The following is a 22,334-nucleotide window of genomic DNA, read 5'->3' as shown; positions in this document are numbered from 1 at the left end:
ATGAGTGCCTGTTACAGCACGTGTCACGTGCGACGAGAGAGGTTCCAAAAGAGCTCGTCATACCATAACTCGGGAACGGCTGAATGGAAACGGTTCAATATTTGTTTGTTGTTTTGGCTGGGTGCACACTACACATCCCGTGACCTTAGGACGATTTCGAATTGCCTCAGCGCGTGCGCACGTGCGCACCCCTTTTTCACATCTCGGGATTGGCTGTGCCAATCGCGCCCATATTTGGTATGCTGAATGACATCATGTTTATATGCAAATTGCACAGGTTGACAAAAGCATTGATCTGCACGTGCGCACGTGCGTGCCCCTTTTTCATATCTGGGGATCGGCTGGGCCGATCGCGTTCATATTTGGTGTGCTGAATGACACCATGTACATATGAAGATTGAACAGATCGGCAAAGGCATTGGTCTGCACGTGCGCGCGTGCGTACCCCTTTTTGGCATCTTGGGATCGGCTGGGCCGATAGCGCTCATATTAAGTACCTATGCTGAATAAAACCAAGTTTATTTGCAGATTGCACAGGTCAGCAAAAGCATTGATCTGCACCTGCGCACGTGCGCACCCCTTTTTCATATCTGGGATCGGCTGGGCCGAAAGTGCTTATATCAAGTATGCTGAATGATAACATGCTTATATGTAGAATTCACAAGTCGGCAAAGGTATTGATCGGCACGTGCGCACGTGCGCACCCCTTTTTCATATCTCGGGATCGGCTGGGCCGATAGCGCTCACATTTGGACTTTGGTATGCTGAATGACACCACGCATATAAAGTATGCAGATTGCAAAGGTCAGCGAGAGTATTGGTCGGCACATGCGCACGTGCCCACCCCTTCTCACATGTTGCGATTGATTGGGCTGGTCTGGGTAGCGGGTAGCGGTCTGCTCGTGTGCAAGTGCGGAACTTTCTACTTGAAAAAAAATCGTATCAACTCGCCGACTGATTTTTAGGCATTATTTCATGTAGGTATGCCTTCATAATGTCACAACCTACTTTGTATCTCTTGAGTGACGTACGTACATAAAATTCGTGTTCCGTAATTACATTTCACTCGTTTATTTAAAGATAACATTTCCTTCGTAGGCCTAGCCTAGCCCTAATCATGTAGGTATGTTACAGGTCAAGTTCAAAGTCCGCAAAATAAATTCCAATCCATAGATTCTCGTGCCACGTCTTTTATGCAGTTCTGAGTCAACTTCGCTGCCCATATTGCCCCTGCTAGACTTGATGCTTGGACGGACACTGCACCGCCTCTTCGCAAGCCAATTGAGCAAACTGTACGATGCGTAGGTACGTTGATCTTGCCCATGGATAGCAGCGATTCACGAGTGTAGAAAATGAACTTCAGCGTTGACCAGCATAGGCATGTTTTCTTGTTTATGCCAAAAAAGGATTAACATGGGTGGAGAATGTTTGAAAAAGTTACCCCGGCCGGCGACCGAAAGTCAGAGAGACGATGATGCTCAAATATTTGTCAACGGTTATCAACAAACCCCTATTCTGTGGCTGATGGAATAATGGATGGTCGTTTGTACGTTTTTATGGAAAATGGCTTTTGATGTAATTATAACAACAATTTTGCAACACGCCTTAAAATTTCGGACGCATGTCACCTAGTGTCAGGTCAGGTCATCAGGTCAAATTTGCTGGATGATCGTGCTAAAAATGTCATCATGCCCTTTGCAAAGCTTATTCCGTGGAAGTTGCAACCTTCCCACACAAAAATGTCAAATTGGACCGTTTAAACCCTCTTATTGATTTGAGCTCGCACCTGAAATATTATTAGCGACCGAGTCTTAAACGAGTTATCGAATGTTTTGTTTACAGTGTTTTAGTTCCGTTATGTTCATGAACTGTGAGAAAAGTTGTCGGAGAACGCTAAAATCAGAGAAATTTGGCTTTTGATGATCTATGGTGGGCTTATTATTGTGCTTGCGCCTAAAAGATGACCACTGACCAGATTTCTCTGATCACGTTTGTCGCTCTTCCAAACGTCGTTCCGCTTCTCGCCTCGTAGCCCAGTAGCCGAGTTAGAAGGAGCGTGAAACGCCCTCCTCTCGACTCAACGTGTTACGATAGAGCCACCACCCTGGCGCGGATTAAGTGGGGTAGCCTTGAGCCCCAGCAGCTCGTCCTTCTATCTCACTGATATTACCCTCGTTCTGTCTTGTGATGTTATTGCAGTGCCATCTTACGATAACTGCCCTTAAATATGATTTAATTCTGTTTGATGAAACTTGTCGGGCTCCGCGATGAAAAGATTTGAAAACATAGAAGCTCCAAAATGAAAATAAAGTAAATTTTCACAAACTTTTCAAGGTAGATAAGAACAATGAGAGACACTTTTATAGGTGGCAGTTTTTTCGTATGGAGACAGCTTTTAGGATTTACAAAAGTGGAAAAAGTTACCCCGGCCGCGCCGGGGTCGGCTGAAAGTTACCCCGGCCACGGCCGGGGTGGCCGGGGCAGGTTCTCCACCCATGAAAGGATAAAAGATTCTCTGTATAGTATCATGCCCACAATTGTAGTTAATTAACAATGATATGCCTCCATACAATTATAAACCACTTTGCAAAAGTGATAGGAATAAATTTAAAAAGAGGAGAGCAAAACCAATTAAAATTCTGACGCACCGATATTAAGAAACAGGTCTTAGCTTTAGCCCATTTTTCGATTGTTTATAAGCAAAATAGTTTTGGCGCACTTGATTCGAAGGACGGCGCTCAACATGGCAATTCCCGGTGCACACCGAATCCGTAACGAATACGGCGTTATCGGAGTTATCGGAGTATCGGAGGGTGCTTCGTTGCTCTGCACAGGTGTGAGTTTCTAAACCGGCCTCCTACTCTTACGACATCATCTTTCAAGAAAGGGCTCAAACGTATCAGACGGCTTGACGGACGAACCTCTTTTCCTGCGCGAAGTTCACAGAGTTCTGTACCGAAGTGTCTCCTCTGTGCGTCTCTCACGATGCACAGTACAGCCTCACTCAGATCACCCGGAGTCAGGGCCGTTCGTGAGGCCGATGAATGGCATTCCCTGTCATCTCGTGCTGCCTTTTCTCGAGACTTCTCCTTGAGTACGGCGAACACTCGGCGCAGCAGCGCCATCGCGCGCACTAGGCGCTTCCAAGATCCGTAGTGATCCACCAGTTTTTCCACAGGAGATTTCCTTGGTGCCTCTGAGCATTCAGAGACTGTTGCTAAAGCGGTTGTTTCTCTCGGTGTCACGTCTCTCGTCCCAGTGTTAGCTGTCGTCGCAGCCGAGAAGACAGCTGATGCACTTGTCTTCACCTCTGGGTCTGTCTTCTCGAGTCTCATATTCTCGGGACACGTCGGCCATTCATCACTGGTGCGCCACAGGTAGGCAGGACCCTGCTTCCAGGGCTCACTTTCAGACAGGCTGGAAGCATCAGTGCCGCGGGACACGAGGTCGGCCGGATTCAACTCTGTTGGCACGTACTTCCATTGCTCCACCGATGAACCGTCGTGGATGACCGCGAGCCTGTTTGACACAAACACGTGAAACCTCGTTGTCACGTTCTGGATATACTTTAGCACCGTGGTGCTATCCGTCCAGTTGAAGTTGGCGACTTCGACGCTCAGGGCCCGGCTCAGCTCTTGACCGACCTGCACGGCCAACTTAGCAGCAGTCAGCTCCAACCGGGGGACACTGATTGACTTCAGAGGAACGAGGCGTGCCTTACTCGTCAAAAGTGCACAGTGGATACTTCCGTCCATGTAAACGGTGCGCATGTACGAAGCGGTGCCGTAGGCCTTCGTGCTGGCGTCTGCAAAATGATGAAGTTCGATCTGAGCTCGCTCTGCACCTCTGGGAGACATGCATCTCGGGACACCGAAGTCTTTGAGATGTCTCAGATCATGGAGCCAACGCTCCCATCGCTCTCTGATCATGTCAGGCACACGTGCGTCCCAGGGGACCTTCAGGCGGAACAGCTCCTGAATGAATGCTCTTCCTTTTACGATGCACGGCGCCACCAGGCCCAGTGAATCGTAGCATGAAGCTGCTACTGATAGCATGCCCCGCTTCGTAACCGGCTTCCTCTTCAATTTGTCCACGTCGATCTGAAACCCGAAGGTGTCCGACCTCGTGTCCCAGAGGACTCCAAGGGCGCGCTCAACAGGATGAACATCTGCGTTCAGCTCAAACTTCTTCACCTCTCTGGCTCGGTCTCCACTGGCAACAGACTCCAGCACCCTTGCGCTGTTGCTGTTGAACTTGGTGAGGTTAAACCCTCCTGATGCGCACACGTCCTTCAAGTCCTTCACCAGGCTGACGGCGGCCTCTTCGCTCCTGACCGACTTCAATACGTCGTCGACGTAAAAATTCTGTCGGATGGTGTCGCAAGCCTCCGGTTTTCCGCCACCATGGTCGTCGGCTGTCATGTGGAGCGCCAAATTCGCACAGCTCGGGGAAGACTTCGCACCGAAGATATGCCGTGTGTTTCGGTACTCCTTCGGTGGCGCCGACACGTCCCCGTCTGCCCACCACAGGAAGCGTAGGTAGTCTCTCTGGTACTCTGGAACTTCCACCTGCATGAACATAGCCTCTATGTCACCGGTAAAGGCATACGGATGTTCACGAAAACGTACAAGGACATCAAAGACGGAATTCGTAAGGTCGGGGCCCTGCAGCAGGTTGTCGTTTAGCGATATCCCGTTGTGTTTCGCTGCACAGTCGAAGACCACTCTCACCTTCTTCTTTGCCGGGTTTCGAACACCGAAGTGTGGTAGGTACCACTTGCCGGTTTCTTCCGATGTTTCCGGAGCTTCCTCGATGTACCCTCGTTGTAGCAAGTCCGCCATCTGGGCTGTGTACTCCGCGGCGTACCTTCCTTCTCAAACCTCCTCTTCAGCGACTCCAGTCGCTTCTCTGATTGCTCTCGGTTGTTACCCAGCAGCGTTCCGTTCTCTCGGAAAGGCATTTTGATTTCATATCCATGAGGTTTTTTTCACACAGCCTGTTTCCATCAGGGCACACCATTGGATATCCTCTACGGACAGTCCTTTCCTCGTGTCGGCTTGGTTCTCAAACCAGTTGTCTGTGTCCATGTGCACACTGATGCGATTCAGATGGCACGTCCTGCCCTCCTTCTTCACTCCTCCCAGTATCCAGCCGTATCTCGTCAGTACGGCATATGGTCCACCATCTACAGCTTGAACTACTTGCATGGGTTCCATAACAGCTGCTGCGTTGTTCCCGATCAGGAGGCCCACTTCACAGTCAGGGTCAACTTTCTCCAACTTCACTCCATTTTCTGATAGGTAAGACCACATCTGCAAATCTTCTTCAGATGGGAGATCTTCCGGGCTGATCGATATCTTGTTCAGCATGTACATCGGAGGCAGCTCCATGGTGTGCTCGCCTTGAAGGTCCTCGATGCACACCTGTGTCACCAGGCTGCTCTCCAGCTTCGACTCATCTCTTACTGTAGAGAGGATGACTGAAGTCTTCTGCTGTGGTGTCATGCCGAGTTTTCTCACCAGATCCTGTGAAACAAACGAATGGGTGCTTCCGGAGTCGAGGAAAGCTAGTGTTGATGTAGCGGCTCCTTTGTATTTGACCGTGACCCGTACAGCCTGAAGCTTAGCGCCACCAGCGACACGATTGGAGGCGATGTGGCCAGTAGTGACGGTCTCGGTAGAGCTTGATGTCGAGCTTGTGATCCTGTGTAGAGTTGTTGGGTGTCGTTTCTTACAGGTCTGACACGTCGCCCTGAGCTTGCAGTCATTTGCCCTGTGACCGAACTCGAGGCATGAGAAACAGAGGCCCTTCTGCATGACGAACGTCTTCTTTTCGTGATCGGACTTCCGAGCCAGTTCCTTACAGACGTCGGTCGTGTGGTCCCCGTTACAGTACCTGCACCTCTTGGCTAGAGCAGCATCAGTCCTGACACTTCCAGTCATGGTTTTCAGGTGCTTCGTAGGTGTCACCTTCGCATCTTTTCTCTGTGTGCTCAACGCTTGCCTGCCATAGACTGGATGCCTTGCGACTCTAGCCTCTTGTTCGACTAGATCAACCAAGTTCTTGAGCTCTGCTGTTCTCTTCTCGGCATGTTCAATGCGATCAGCTTCCCTGCGCCATCTGTCCATCATTCCGAATGGAAGTTTCTCTACTATTCGTCCAATGGTCTTCGGACCAACATCGGAGATGCCACCTGGGATGGTCTGCAGAGCGTTGTACGCTCCACGGAGATGGATGCTGAACATGTCCAACGCATCAACGTCATCAGGCTTGATACTTGGGTGATTTACCAGGCCTTCAATCAGACTCGACACAGTCTGCGTGTTGTTGCTGTACCTTCGGTTCAACAGATTGACCGCTTCCTGGTATCCCCTGTCTGGAGGCAGATGGACACACGTGGATACAATCTCACGCACCTTACCACTTGTCATTTGCATGAGATACATCAGTTTTTCAAACTCATCATTTAGTTTCGACGCAATATTGGTTTCAAACGCTCTCATGAAGGGTTTGAAAGCTTCAGCCTTACCGTCAAACGTACTCAACTTTAGTTCGGGCAGATTTATCCTTTTCATGAGCTGTAGATCTGCACTGGCCGATGAGGCTCTGACCTCAACATGAGGCTCCGCACCTGGCGTTCAACCGTTTTCAACTTCGTCTGCAGCTACACCGGGCTCTCTGTTTTTCTTCTTGGTCGCTCTTGGCCACCTTGTCTCTTCGCCTGTAGCTGTAACCGCATCTCTGCGTTCCTTGTCCTTGAGGTCTTCTTGTACAGACATTACTTTATTGTCATCTTCAACCACTGCATCTTCGTACCGGCCAAGAACTTCTTCCTTTGCTGCACACTCATCGATCTCTGCCTGAAGTTCGAGTTCCTCTTTCATTTTTCTCAGTTGCGCCTCTTGAGCTTCTATTTGGTGCTTCTTCAGCAGAGCCCGCTTCTTCGCCAGCAGACCCGCGTGCTTGGCTTTTTCTATTGCTCTCTCTGAGCGTATGCTCGCTGAAGTCCGCGCACTTGATGCTGGTTTTGAGCTTGAGCTTGTGGAGTTTTCATCATCCTCTTTGATGTCTTCCTTCTTTTTCTCGATTTCTGGGGGCTTCCCACCATCCATGGCTTCTTCTTTCAGGACTTGCTGTAACCTTTCCTTCAGGACAGCTTTGGTTCCTCTAACGTCCTCTCCTCTCTTGCTCAGTTCACTCTTGAGCTCTTCCTTTTGCAGTTCGTCGATGTTCATCTCCGAGGTGAGGGTATCAAGGCTGGTATCAGTAACCCAGGGAGGAGACAGCAGGGTATCAGGGAGCTCAGGTCAATGAATGTCAGGGTTATGCCGGTCAAAAGGGGCTGGGTTATCACACAAGATGATGGGAAACAATCAAAGTTCAACAAGGGACAAATTAGGGAGGCGATTTCAAACAGTCGTCTGGGTAGTGTGCAGAATCTCAGCACAACTAGCTTCTACCACAGCATTTGCACTCTGAGACCTTAAAGTAACAAATGCAAACACGAACGCAGCACAACGGGATCCATAAAGCTGCACCAAGACAATATCCAATCAGCTGACTACTGGGACAGCACACAAACAATGTTTCTCAGTATTAAAAGGTCGACTAGATCACTCTTTTGATCAGTGTTCATCACCTCATCTGTTACTGGAGATGAACACCAGACTCCGACAGCAGCTCTCTCAGGCCTCAGCTGGCGCTGCTGCTCCGTCCCAAGATGTGCAAACTGCACCCGCAAGCAGGTTCCGAGTCAATGTTTAACATTCATCTGGCTCATCTAAGGCACGCCGACGGTATAATTATACATGCAAAATGATAAACATAATGCTTACCGAGATCTGTTTCCTTTCCAACTACGAGAATGCGAAACAACAATGCTCTCTCACGTGTCCCTCTCATCCTTCTTGACACATCAGCGACTTAGAGATGACCGAATGAAAACATGTCCGAAAATTCACTCTACACCGTTCACCACTATCCACAACGTTACTAGCAGCGCCATCTAGAAAGTAAACTAGCAACCAGAACTAACCAACAGCTCGTGGCTACAATGTAGAGGTCGCCACGAGCTGGACATGTTGGACATGGGATGAGAGATAGAACAGAAGGGAATGGATTGGAAGGAGCCGTCTGCACTTACAATACTGAAGCAGCGTATAGTTTAACAGAACGACGAAAATGATAGAAGCTACTGCTGAACATGTCTACAGTAGGATGTCTGTCCAGAAAACGGTTCAGTTGTCTTGGCAGCCTACCAAACAGTCCTTCCTTGACAGTGCTCACTCGAGCGAATGGTACGTTCAGCAGTACACTAGTTTGCTGTCTGGTTACACGACTGGGTACACAGAGTGAGAATGACTGCAGTAAAAACGATGATGAGATTCTACCTTTAAAAATGTTACGGATAAACATCACATCATGCTGAGTTCTCCGGGCAGCTACAGATACAAGATTAAAATGCCTCAGCAGGTCTCTGTAAGCTAGTGAATGACACTTGTCACGACAGTTGGAATTGAGCCACATTAGAAATTTGTGCTCGATCCGGCCTAAACGATCGGTATGCGTTTCGGCGGCGCCATTCCATATAACAGAAGAGTACTCGAGTATCGACCGCACGTGGGCATATTATGAGGAGAGCACGGATGACACATTGAGATGTCCGCTCGGGTAAGCTATTTGCCCCCAAAACAAAGTTTTGCATTTTGTTGTTACACAAGGCATATACTTTGTTTAGTGATAGACTCAATCGAAGGAGCGGAGCATGGCGCATCTATGTGCAATGAGTTCCGAATTCCGATCGACTGGTACCATAGTCTTTGAGCTATTACCGGTTTTGTCGAAAAAAGAATACCTACCACGCAGTCTACTGAGGGCTGTACCTACATGTGTGCGGCGCCTCCGGCCAGCCAGTGCCCCTGAAACACAGTGCCCGTGAAACGCAGTCTGACCTGCCCCTAACATGTAATGCCCAGTCGATCAGTTAACTTTCGCCCGGGGGGGGGGGGGGGTAACGCGTGCCATTTTTTACGTGTGTAAAGAACACTGCGGCGTGCAGCGTCGCGAAACTTTGTATAGCTAATGGTACATTAATTTCGCATCGCGTGTAAAATTTTTGACCCCAGGTGACTTAAGGTCAGGTCACCAGGCTAACTTAAGTGACCATGCCTCTAAAACACCTTTTGATTCAGTCATTCCCACGGCCTACATCCCAGAAGTTTAAACCTCAGGCTATTGCATGAGGGAATCAGTTCCAACAATTTGTAAATTTTGGAATTTTGATATCGGTAACCTAAGGTCAAGGCCAATTTTGTGACCTCTCGTTACAAGTCAATGGGATAAACTTGAAATGCTCTACTGTTGGCCGAAAACGCCCTCAAACCTCGGAACACATGTGAACATGAGACACTGAATAGGAAAATTGCACATGTGACTCCTAAATGTCCGTGAGGTCATCTCAGGCCAGTAAACATAACCAAAAGTTTTTTTTTTACAATAACTAGATAAAGGCATGCTAGAGCGCTTGAAAGACCATAAATGTGCTCAGCTTAACAATCTGAATCGATTGATGTGTATCGTAACCTTTTCTGTGACCTTGACCTGAGGTCAAATTTTTAGATAACCTTTTCAGGTCAACTTATAGTTCATTCGACGCGTCTCGACGAGACAAACGTGATAACGGTAAAATCAGCGTAGTACAAGCTTGAAGTCAAAAAGTTAAAAAAAAAAAAACATTTTCCACAAACCGCACAAACGTCTAATTTTGAGTTTTTGCCCTCTAGAGGCTAAACCGTTGATCTTATGTCAAATCTGACAATACTCAGAAAGGCCTTTGAAAGAGATATCGAATCCGCTATTCTGCGGCGCTGTAACTTTATTGGCTTCTGACTTATGTCAGAAGTTGTCAAAATCGGGAACAATTCGTGATAATTTTACGTTTGGTGACCTCCAGTGACCTCACCGGTGCATCGGGCGATGACCTGATCGAATAATGATCTGAATGATTCTGACAGCTCTTAAGGCGAGCTATCTAGTGCTTTTTACCGCGTCTATCTAGCTTGCTTACAGGTTTTCTTGTACTTTCCAAGAAAACCTGGTGTGGCGAAATAGCCCCCCCCCCACGCCGCCTATGAATTACTTATCTGTTTTAACCCTATTAGTGGCAGGCTCCTGGCTACCCCCTATTAGTGGCAGGGGGGGGGGGCTGTTTACGACCCCCCCTTGATATCTCGAGATCTAACGGGCCGATTTTCAAAATTCAAACGGCATTCGATTTCGCTCAACGTGATCTACATTTCTAAAAAATAAAAATTAAAAAATGTCAATAGGGGGGGGGGTAGAGGGGGGTAAAAACGGGCAAATTGCAGATACATTTTAGACTGTTTATCACGGCCAGGTTTCTGAACCAATCTTAACGCAACTTTTGCCGATCGATAGAGAATGAACCAGGAATTCACATGGATCCTAAAAATATGCATTTTCAAAAATCATAGGCGGATACAGATCATTGAGATTGGGGGTACACAAAAAGTATAGTAAATAAGGTTTTTGTGGGTACTGTTTCTAAAAAGGGTGGTAATGGTCTTGTTATGTTATAATTTTCTTATGAGAGAACGCCTAAAATTGTATTGGTAATGCATAGGCGGTGTCAGGGCACCTATGTATGTTGGGAGGTAAAACATAACCCCCCTTTTTGGACGCCTGGATCCGCCTATTATAGCAAAAACGTGTCAAAAGAGGATGCACAATAACTGTATATGTTATCACATGATACCTTTTATTCACTGTTCGTAAAACTGGTGCAGCATCGTGATCTTCGCCCAAATGACTCGCTTCACGAATAGGACCCCCCAATTCCCAGTGCTCTGGAGCCGTCCCTGGTAAAGTTATGAACTTGAAATTTTCAGGGAATGTGCCCAATTTAGTTTTAGGAAAAGTCAGAAAATTTCAGCATCGTAGCTTCAGCGGTTTTGGAGATATTCCCGAAAAACCTGAGGGGTGGATAAAAACAACCCCCCCCCCCCCCTGCCACTAATAGGGTTAAGCCATTTTATCACATGTTTTTTGCAACATGATAAGACCATTGGTAGCCCATTTCGCGGTGACTGCACAAAAAAATATTTATTATGCATTTTTTATACCTCCAAAATTCAATTAGGTACTTTTATCCGCCTATGATCTTTCAAAATGCTCATTTTGATGAAACGTGTTAGTTTCTGGTTCATTCTGCATCGATCGGCAGTAGTTGCATCAAAATCGGCTAAAAAACATGGTCTTTGCGAGGAGTTGAAAAAGCATCTGAAATTCAATTGTAAATATTGTTATTTTGCTGGGACGGTTGCACAGTTATAGAAGACATAATTGAACACCAGCTATTACTTTATTTAATGGGAGCTTTCGAAAGCTATGCAGCTTTCTTCGTCAGCCTTGGTACAAAACACTAAAACAGATCCATATAAAATTGAACAACTGTTCAATTTTATATGGATCAATATTTTATGGATCTGTGAACAACTGTTCAATTTTATATGGATCTGTTTTAGTGTTTTGTACCAAGGCTGACGAAGAAAGCTGCATAGCTTTCGAAAGCTCCCATTAAATAAAGTAATAGCTGGTGTTCAATTATGTCTTCTATAACTAAACATCTGAAATTCGCAGTTTTTACCCCTCTTCTGCCCCCTATTAACTCTTTTGGAAATTTTCTTTTTCTTTTCTTCAAAATGTAGATCACGTTGAGGGAAATCGAATGCCGTTTAAATTTTGACGAATCGGCGGGTTAGATCTGGAGATATCAAGGGCGGGGTCGTAAACAGCCCTGCCTCTAATAGGGATAGCCAGGAGCCTGTCAAGTGTCACTAATCGGGCTCTCGATCCGTGGAGCCTGATATAACGGTTCGCTCGCGACTGGCCCCGCGGGAAAGGACGTATGGCGGTGGCATGTAGGGGCTGAGCGCTGGCGCCGGCCGGTATATGTCGGACGGCGGAGCTCCGGTCAGGCGGCACCCTCCCCCAGTGACCGGTGTGGGGAGCTCCGGTCAGGCGGCACCCTCCCCCAGTGACCGGGCACCCTACGCCAGTGACCGGTGTGGGTCGGGCGGCACCCTCCCCCAGTGACCGGGCACCCTCCCCCAGTGACCGGTGTGGGGAGCTCCGGTCGGGCGGCACCCTCCCCCCCCCCCAGTGACCGGCGTGGGGAGCGGCACCCTCCCCCAGTGACCGGGCACCCTCCCCCAGTGACCGGTGTGCCTGGCCGTGTCGGACTGACGCCGCCGCCCTGCTCCGTAGGCAAGTGCATCTGCCGTGACAACACTGCCGGTGACAACTGTGAACTGTGCGCGCGCGGCTTCTACGGTAACGCGCTGGGCGGCACGGCCGACGACTGCCAGCCGTGCCCGTGCCCCGGCCAGGGCGCCTGCATCGAGCTCTACGAAGGCGAGGTGGCGTGCCTCGAGTGTCCGACTGGATACGCCGGTCAGTCCCGCACGGCAGTGGGGGGTGGAGGGGGGGGGCACGGCAGTGGGGGCCGCCGTTCTGAAGCTCGTACAAATTTGATGCAGTGTGTTGTGTAATGATTTCGGGGATCGTCATTTCAATGAGTTGCTTTTGAGAGACACCTGTTATTGGCAGCTGAAATCATGCCGTGCTCATGCTTTGAGACTTCAGCCGTTTTTATGAAGTGAAAATGGTGGTGCGGGTTTGAAAGGTCGTTTTCAGTGCCGTGGACGCTGCGCACGGTCCCAGCTACCCACGTGCACGTGCTGTGGTGCCGCTGAACAGACTGTGCACTGTGCAGACCAGCGCCGCCCCGCGGTCGGCGCTCCCTGGTCCCTACTGACCCCCGTCGGTGCCCGCCGGCGCTCCGTGCTCAGGTCACAAGTGCGACATCTGCATTGACGGCTGGTTCGGTGAGCCGGCCAGCGACAGGCCGTGCCGGGAGTGCGACTGTAACGGCAACGTCGACCCGAACGCAGTGGGCAACTGCGACCGGGTCACCGGCCGGTGCCTCAAGTGCATCCACGACACGGCCGGCTTCAGCTGCGACCGCTGCCTGCCCGGTGAGGGGGGGGGGCTCTGAGACCGCTGAGCGGCGGGGGGGGGGCGGGCTCTGAGACCGCTGAGCGGCGGGGGGGGGGGGGGTCTGACCGCTGAGCGGCGGGGGAGGGGGCTCTGAGACCGCTGAGCGGCGGGGGGGGGGGGCTCTGAGACCGCAGAACGGCGGGGGGGGGGGGGGCTCTGAGACCTCTGAGCGGCGGGGGGGGGGGGGGGGCTCTGAGACCGGTGAGAGCGGGGCTCTGACCGGTGAGAGCGGGGGTTTGACCGGTGAGAGCGGGGCTTTGACGGGTGAGTGTGTGAATTCGTTCTTTTCAGTGCCTCCCCTCATTGACTGGAGCCAAGAGCCGCCAGTGTCAGCGCCTCATTGGTCAAGTTTCTAGTGCTCTTAGTGTGACGCTATGACAAACATATGATTCGGAGTCGTTTCAGTCGTCTCCGCAATTCTGTGTAGATATCGTATGTCAGATTGATTGTGCTACCTCTGCTGTATTGCTTTAGTGTGAGCGTTTTTGGTCTGGAGGGGCAGGCAGGGTTGTCGGCGTTTTATGTATCCCTCTCCCTTCCGTATAGCTGTCTGAGGCGGTACATCTGCCTCGTTAACCCTCGCCCGCACATGGGGGGGGTGACACCCCCCAGGTAGTTTTTCTGCTCTGCACTCAACATTTTAAGAGCTAGAAGCCTGACTTTTCGTACAGCTGCTCCTCTACCCCTTCTTGGTGTCCACTGTCCGCTGAAAAGTTCAAGTTTCTGTTTGCCAGTCTTACCTCCCACCTAATGGAACATGTTGTTCGACGATGTACAGATGTCAAGGTCAGGGTCAAGGTCAACCTAGGTTATCTAAAAACATTGCGTTATACTGAATTTACTTTTCGTGAAGGTTCTTTAACTATATTTTTGATAAAAGCTTCTCATTTCATGATTTCATGTAATATGGACACATAACAATCGGTGCACACATCAGTATACACACAGACATACAAACATATATCATTGACCTTGACCTAAGTTGACCTGAAATGACCTCAGCAGCAAAAACCTGGTCGGATAGTGTGACAAAGAGGTTCTAGCTGGCTTAGCACCACAATTCGGCATCGTCATCGGTGTATGTATGATGAGCAGCTCACTTGATATCCAACGGTGACCCAAAACAGCAGCATTTTTTAGTTTGACCAGACCTGGGAGGTCAATGACTGACCTGAGAAGGTAAAACTGGGTATCATTAGATTCGTCTTTTAGTGCCCTGATTCGTCTCTTCCCAAAGAATCTTTTTGGTCTTTACCGCGAAGCTCTATCACCAACAGGAACGAAATGGGGCGGGGGGTAGCATGTGCGTTCTAGGATAGGAAAATGGCATGTGCGGGCGAGGGTTAACCCGCGCCCTGTTGGGAGGGCGGGGGGGGGGGCTGAACGCCCCCTGCAGTTTTTCGCGAATACCTTAACCCTCGCCCGTAAACGGCGATCTGCCACCTTCGCCCATGCAGGGGGGGGGGGGTTGGTGCGACCCCCCCTTGGCGTTTGAAAACGGAGCGTCGTAGAGCTTAGCGGAAAAGACCAACGGATTGCTCTCGCCGAGATCTCGCGATTGGTGGTATATTTTTTGGTCCTAGGTCAACATTTGACCTACTTTTGACCGGTCAAAGGTCAAATTTTCGGAAAAATAGACTTTTTTCAACTTTCCGCGGCGATTGCGGCAAAACGGTGGGAGATATCGACTTGAAACCTTCACTATCGTGTTCCTTGATCAATTCTCTATCGTTTGGTATGTATTTCGTTTCCCTAGCTCTAAAAATGGCGCGTTGGGAGCGCCGGAAGTCGGCAAGGTCACAGTCGGCGGCAGAAATTCGAAAATCGTAAGTGGTTAAGCGTTCTGAGGAATATCATCATGAGAAGTATGCGCATCTGGCTGACCTTATCCTCACTTCTGTATGGAAATATGAAATTGCAAAAATAAATTACTGTATTCAAAAATCGAGATATTTCGAGCACAGCTCTTCGTCGGTCGATTGTAATTATTTACACACATAACATAACAGACATTGTGTGCCTGTTATGTGTGTAAATAATTACAATCGACCGACGAAGAGCTGTGCTCGAAATATCTCGATTTTTGAATACAGTAATTTATTTTTGCAATTTCATATTTCCATACAGAAGTGAGGATAAGGTCAGCCAGATGCGCATACTTCTCAGAAATTCGAAAAATCAAAATTTAAATTTTTGAAATCTGATTGTATTTTTTGATTTGGAAGGTCCATTTGCTCCCTATAGAAGCTAATATTGCTGCATATTCCCATTGAGGTGACAAGAATTAGCAAAAAAGTGGTTCGGGCGCTTTTCAAAAATAGTACCGGACGCTGTTCCTCTTGTGACGTCATAGCTCCGTGACCTGACCTGACCCGGTCAAGTTTCTTATACCATATGATAGCCAATACTTGCCCCAACATGCATGGGAAGTTTCATCACGATCCATCAACCGATGTCCGTACCACCGGCAGGAAACCTCGGGCGTTGGCACTCAGTTTGTGAAAATCCGGCCGGAGGCTGTTCCCTTTGTGACGTCATAACTCCGTGACCTGACATGACCCGGTCACATTTTTTTTATCAAAAAATGCGCAAGGTTTGCCCCATAAGGTACCCAAAATTTGGCGGCGCTGCGCGCCGCCGTTTTTGCACTATTTCCGAAAAACCTCAGGGGGGGGGGGGTTGCACCAACCCCCCCCCCTACATGGGCGAGGGTTAAAATAGCGAGTATCTGAAAAAATAAAAAATAGCGAGCTTGTGTTACACCGAGTGACGGATCACTTTGAAGTTTTTAGGTTTTAGAGAAGGACAAAAGTATTGACAAGATTTATGTATCGAAATTTAGTATCGGTGACCTAAGATCAGGACAATTTTGTGCCCTCTCCATTGTCATTCTAAACACTTTCAAACACTGACTGACAAGTAAACATGACACACTGAACCGAAAAATGGCATCCGTGACCCCGTCTTATGTTCGTGAGGTCATCCCAGGTCACGAACAAATATCGCTAATACCTATAGGTACAGCCCACCGCTAAAGTAATGTGTGGTTTTAACAATCTCAGCGGATGGCTTTGACCGACGATTTTTAAATGCGGACTGATTGAAAAGAAGACGTCAATAGATAAAGTTGTAGCTGCAGGGGTGAAGATATATTTAAGCTACATTTAAAGTCTCGTTGCAGTCTGGCTAATCGTTCCTAGGCTTCAGAAGCAGAACATACCCATGACTGAAACCACACATTACTTCTGCTGTGGACTGTACCTAGCAACTTTTGATAGAGGCATGTGAGATGCTAGAGTGCTAAAAACGCTAGATGTGTACAGTTCGACTATGCGAATCGGCTGATTACGAGCGAGCGAGCGCAGCGAGCGAAGTGAGTCTTTTCAACATAACGGAAAAATCTCAGTATGAGCGGCCCGGCCCGGCCCGGCCCGGCCCGGCCCGGCCCGGCCCGGCCCGGCCCGGCCCGGCCCGGCCCGGCCTGTAACGCTTTTGAGATGCTTATATCTCAGCAACCGCTGGACCGATTGGCCTGCGGTCTTTTTTGTTGGGTAGCCCCATCCCTTCTACCCCGTAATTGACTACTTTTGATACATCTCAGTGACCGTCGTGGCACGTGCCACGTGAAAAGTCAAGGGTGTTCAAGCTGTTTTGCAAAAGTAGTGCTTTTGAGAGGCTCATATCTCAGCAGCCGCTTGGGCGATTGACTTGCGGTAATTTTTGTAGGGTAGCGGCATCCCTTCTACCCAAAATAGGATACTCTCGATGCATGTGGGTCACCCCCAGTGCACGTGCAAAATACAACAATAAGAGGTGCCAAATTTGTTCCCATTTCAGTAACTCGGTAATTACTGGGGCGATTTCGCTGAAACTTGGCATACAGGTAGGCACCCACCAGGCAATGCATTCCCATGTGTTGCGGTTGGGGTGCTACTGCACGTGCGCACGTGCAGGGGGCGTTTCCAGATCTCGAGAACGGCTGGGCCGATTGCGCTCAAATTTGGTACACGGTTGGGGACCAGTTAGTAGGGTGCCGTGCAAAAGTCATTTTGGACCCCGGTTGCACGTGCGCACGTGCAGAATGCCGCTTCCAGATCTCAGGAACGGCTGGGCCGATTGCGTTCAAATTTGGCACACCGCTAGCGACCGGTTAGAAGGGTGCTTTGCGCAAGCCCGTTGGAAGCACCCTCTCGCCCTTCCGCACGTGCATGGCTCACTATCTCGCTCGCTCGTTCTTCGCCCAAAAGGCGTTTTACTGGTTATGAGCGAGCGAGCGCAGCGAGTGAAGCGAAATCTTTTCAATATAAGGGGAAAATCTCAGTATGAGCGGCCCGGCCCGGCCTGTAACGCTTTTGAGAGGCTTATATCTCAGCAACCGCTGGACCGATTGGCCTGCGGTCTTTTTTGCTGGGTAGCCCCATCCCTTCTACCCCGTAATTGACTACTTTTGATACATCTCAGTGACTGTCGTGGCACGTGCCACGTGAAAACTCAAGGGTGTTCAAGCAGTTTTGCAAAAGTAGTGATTTTGAGAGGCCCATATCTCAGCAGTGGCTTGGGCGATTGTCTTGCGGTAATTTTATAGGGTAGCTGCATCCCTTCTACCAAAGGTCGGATACTCTTGATCTATGCGAGTGACCCCCACTGCACGTGCAAAATACAAAAAGAAGAGGTGCCAAATTTGTTCCCATTTCAGTAACTCGGTAATTACTGGGGCGATTTCGCTGAAACTTGGCATACAGGTAGGCAACCACCAGGCAATGCATTCCCATGTGTTACGGTTGGGGTGCTACTGCACGTGCGCACGTGCAGGGGGCGTTTCCAGATCTCGAGAACGGCTGGGCCGATTGCGCTCAAATTTGGTACACGGTTGGGGACCGGTTTGTAGGGTGCCGTGCAAAAGTCAGTTTGGACCCCGTTTGCACGTGCGCACGTGCAGAATGCCGCTTCCAGATCTCAGGAACGGCTGGGCCGATTGCGTTCAAATTTGGCACACCGCTAGCGACCGGTTAGAAGGGTGCTTTGCACAAGCCCGTTGGAAGTACCCTCTCGCCCTTCCGCACGTGCGGGGCTCACTATATCGCTCGCTCGTTCTTCGCCCAAAAGGCGTTTTACTGGTATGTATCACTACCTTTTCCATGACCTTGACCTGACCTTCCATTTCATGAATTGACCTCAGGTCAAATGTTCCATGCTATAAGTTGACCTTGAAAGGTTAGCTTAAAGATGATTTTACGCGTCTCAACGAGAGAAACTTGATGCTGGTAAAAATAAGCTCGTGTAAGTTTTGAGTCAAAAGTTATTCCAGAAAAAAAACGATTACCGCACAAAACGTTTATTTTAGCAGTTTTACTTCCTGCAGGCAACCTGCAGGACCTTAGGCCAAATCTGAGGACAGCTCGTAAAAATAGTGCTGAAATATATTGAATGCACGTTTTCGCGGCGCTGTAGCTGTTTTCATTTCGAGCTATGCGCCGGTTTGTTGAAAATTGTCGAAGTGGGACCTGAAAGTTGCAAAATTTGACCTTCGGTGACTTCTGGTGACCTGACCCTTGACTTGACCTAAAAAGTGACTGGAGTAATTTCGTCATTATTTCTGACGCTCTTTCGAACGCCGCCTACGGCGTATCGCTACGTGGCCCGGAAGCCGAGTTAGAGGGGTGATGTTCAAACACCCCCCAGCAGGGCGTGGAAATCCAGGAGCCCCGGGGGTAGGGGTGGGGGGAGGGGGTTAACGCGGCTGCGCTCCGATCGCTGACCTTTTCCAGTCCCACTAACCGGCCGGGCTCCCTCCCCTCCCCTCCCCTCCCCTCGCCCGCGCCACCGCCGCCGCCTCCGGCGCCGCGCCACCCAGCGCCACCGCGCCGCGCAGCTCGCTCCTAATAAGGGGACTCATTTAGCGCCATGTTAGTATGCGGGCCGCTCGCCGGCGGCGGCGCGGAGCCTGCGTCGACCGGGGGGGGGACCTGCCTTGCTCTTCCGGACAACGTCAATGATTTGCGAGGAAACAGGGACCCAAGGTAACCACCTGACCAGGAAACAGGAGCCCAAAATCACTGCCTTCCCAGGCTAGAGGGACGGGCCGGCCGTCCGTCTGCCGGCCCGTGTCCGTGGGCCGGGGATCGGTGGTCCGGGCTCCGCTGACTGACGGCGGCTATCTCCGAAATGCGTTCTGCAGTGTCAGACCGGCGTGCCATCGGGAGTGACGAGAGGCCGCCGCGGACGGACGGTGGTCCGACAGCGGGGAGGCGGCGCTGAACCGACCAGACGAAGGCCACCAGTATTGGTCGCCGCTCGCTAGGCGTGGCTCGATCGTCGTATTTTAAAATACCGCTCTCGGCCAGCGCTGCCGAACCGGCTGGGCCTGGTGTGGGGCTGCGGCAGCCCTGTCCCAGCCCTGTCCCAGCCCTGTCCCAGCCCTGTCCCAGCCCTGTCCCCGGTGGGAGACGCTGCTGCAGTAGCCGGTGGACAGTCGGTCGCCGCCGCCGGGACTGGGTGGTGGCGGATGGCGCGGGGGGGGGGGGGGCAGCGGTCCGCACCCGAGCTCTGCCGTCACCTGCTCCTCTCTCCGCCATTCGTTACGGCACGAATGGCGGAGAGAGGAGAGGAGAGGAGTCTGTGGTGGGCTGCTCTGAGCGCGCCGGCCCCGTGCGGTCTGCTCCCCACCGACTGACGCCCGTCCCGGCCCGTCCCGGCCCCTGCGGTCTGCTCCCCACCGACTGACGCCCGTCCCGTCCCGGCCCCCTGCGGCCTGCTCCCCACGGACTGACGCCCGTCCCGGCCCCGTGCGGTCTGCTCCCCACCGACTGACGCCCGTCCCCGTGCGGCCTGCTCCCCACGGACTGACGCCCGTCCCGTCCCGGCCCCCTGCGGCCTGCTCCCCACGGACTGACGCCCGTCCCGGCCCCGTGCGGTCTGCTCCCCACCGACTGACGCCCGTCCCGTCCCGTCCCTTCCCGTCCCGTCCCGGCCCGTCCCGGCCCCGTGCGGTCTGCTCCCCACCGACTGACGCCCGTCCCGGCCCGCTGGCGCAGGCTACTTTGGCGACCCGCTGGCGCTGCCCAGGGGCGACTGTCGCACGTGCGGCTGCAACCCGGTGGGCACGCTGCAGCTGGAGGGCCAGCCGGACGGGGCGCACCTGTGCGACCAGCTGACCGGACAGTGCTCCTGCAAGCCGTTCGTGGCCGGCGACAAGTGTGAGCGCTGCGTCAGCGGATACTGGAACATCCTCAGCGGAGAGGTGGGTCGCACAGCCGCGCCGCTCAGCCACCGACGCTCACTTACGGCCGCCTCTAACTTTGGTGTCAGACTCGCTGTTGCGTATTTGTCCCTCACCAGCTGATTGTTTTATTCTTTGCGCACTGCTCATATGCCGGTAGCTTATGGATAGGCAAGCTGACCCCACTGTGTCGCATTTTCAGTGTAGACAGTGTTCAGCTCACGGTAAGGTTTCATTAACCTGGCCCTCAGTCGCTGTGCTGTCAGTTCACCGTTCACCCTCAGTCGCTGTGCTGTCAGTTCACCGTTCGCCCTCAGTCATTTTGCTGTCAGTTCACCGTTCAAGCTGACGCTGGCTGGGGCACTGTGCAAAGTGCCGTCCCGTGTGTGTGTTTGTGTGTGTGTCTGTCCACCTGCGCTCGGCCGCACCCCACCCGACTCCGCTGAACACAGTGACCTCATGCCCAGGGGTGCGAGGAGTGCGGCTGCGACCCGATCGGCGCCTTCAACGCCAGCTGCGACATCGCCTCTGGCCAGTGCTTCTGCCGCGAGGGCGTCGTCGGCCGGCGCTGCGACCAGTGCGACGTCAACATGTTCGGCTTCTCGAGCAGTGGCTGCCAGCAGTGCCGCTGCGACCCGGTCGGCTCGCTGGAGCTGCAGTGCGACGCGAGCGGACAGTGCCCGGTAAGTGCGCGGATAGTCCCGCGGACACGGGGGGCTAGGCAGGCTCCTCTGCTCCCCATGTCGCTGTACCGTGATGCTGGTCGTCCCATATCGTTGTGCGGTGACGCTGGTCGTCTCATATCGTTGTGCGGTGACGCTGGTCGTCCCATATCGTTGTGCGGTGACGCTGGTCGTCCCATATCGTTGTGCGGTGACGCTGGTCGTCCCATATCGTTGTGCGGTGACGCTGGTCGTCCCATATCGTTGTGCGGTGACGCTGGTCGTCCCATATCGTTGTGCGGTGACGCTGGTCGTCCCATATCGTTGTGCGGTGACGCTGGTCGTCCCATATCGTTGTGCGGTGACGCTGGTCGTCCCATATCGTTGTGCGGTGACGCTGATCGTCCCATATCGTTGTGCGGTGATGCTGGTCATCCCATATCGTTGTACGGTGATGCTGGTCGTCCCATATCGTTGTGCGGTGACGCTGGTCGTCCCATATCGTTGTGCGGTGACGCTGGTCGGCAGCGGCGGCAGAGCGCCGGCCGCCGCTGTGAGACGGACCGTCCGCGGCTCCATGGGCTGACCGGCAGCGGGCCGTCAGCTATGTGCGCGCTGACAAGCTGCACATTGCACGTGGCTATAGTTCGTTTTTTTTTAAGTTCGACCCTCACTCACTGGCGGATCCACGGTTTCGGCGCGGGGCGGGGCAAACCAAGTCACGGAGCCAAACCTAGGGTACCACCAAATCCTGTTTTCTCATCGGATTTAGGCATTTATTTGCCGTCATAGCCCTGATACGATAGTTTTTTTTTCTTAACCCGTGCACCACTGGGGAGGGGGCTATTCATAGCCCCCTACCGTTTTTCTGCAATAACTTCCAAACCGCTTGACGTATCGACGCCAAACTTTCAGTACCTTCGGCTGCATCAATTTGACACATTGTGTCAAAATATGAACTTCGTAGCGACCATAGGTCGGCTGGAAATGACATCAGAATGACTTCATGTTCGGCCGATTTCGACGCAAAACATTGAACTACGGCAATCGCTCCCAAGAGCTCAGTTTTTAACTACTAGTATATCCAATTTCTTTGCATGAGAGGACTCAGAATAGACTGCGCTATCAAACTGCTATCTCGGATTTTCAAAATTTTGAATATTTTGAAAATTAGGTATATACTAGGGTGACCCGCGTGCTCCGCAACGCGAAAAGGGGTATTTTCGATCGGCGGGTGTTTGGCTGCTCTTGTGTCGGTTGGGTTATCCATCCATTTCGGTCGATTGCCTTTTGACGGCTAAACGATTTGGTTTGGAAAGAATATCCATCGCATCGAGGTGCCCGTGTCTGATAAGCATGCTTTCTACTTAAGAAAA

At 51.4% G+C, this 22,334-nt stretch overlaps 1 protein-coding gene across 1 annotated transcript in view; it reads left to right on the top strand.

Moving 5' to 3' along the window:
* LOC122377717 (laminin subunit gamma-1-like) overlaps nucleotides 1-22,334 on the top strand; it is a 163,530-nt gene that overhangs the window by 58,696 nt on the left and 82,500 nt on the right. Inside the window, exons 16-19 of the mRNA XM_043358081.1 lie at nucleotides 12,286-12,471; nucleotides 12,870-13,055; nucleotides 20,112-20,317; nucleotides 20,764-20,979. Coding sequence (XP_043214016.1) covers nucleotides 12,286-12,471; nucleotides 12,870-13,055; nucleotides 20,112-20,317; nucleotides 20,764-20,979 — 794 coding nt within the window. The remainder of the gene's footprint in view (nucleotides 1-12,285; nucleotides 12,472-12,869; nucleotides 13,056-20,111; nucleotides 20,318-20,763; nucleotides 20,980-22,334) is intronic.

This window comes from Amphibalanus amphitrite, unplaced genomic scaffold, assembly GCF_019059575.1.
Source record: "Amphibalanus amphitrite isolate SeventyFive unplaced genomic scaffold, NRLGWU_Aamphi_draft 000006F_arrow, whole genome shotgun sequence".
In the NCBI taxonomy this organism is placed as follows: domain Eukaryota; kingdom Metazoa; phylum Arthropoda; class Thecostraca; order Balanomorpha; family Balanidae; genus Amphibalanus; species Amphibalanus amphitrite.
Note: the sequence above shows the minus strand (reverse complement) of the source record. Positions and strands in the feature narration are given on the sequence as shown.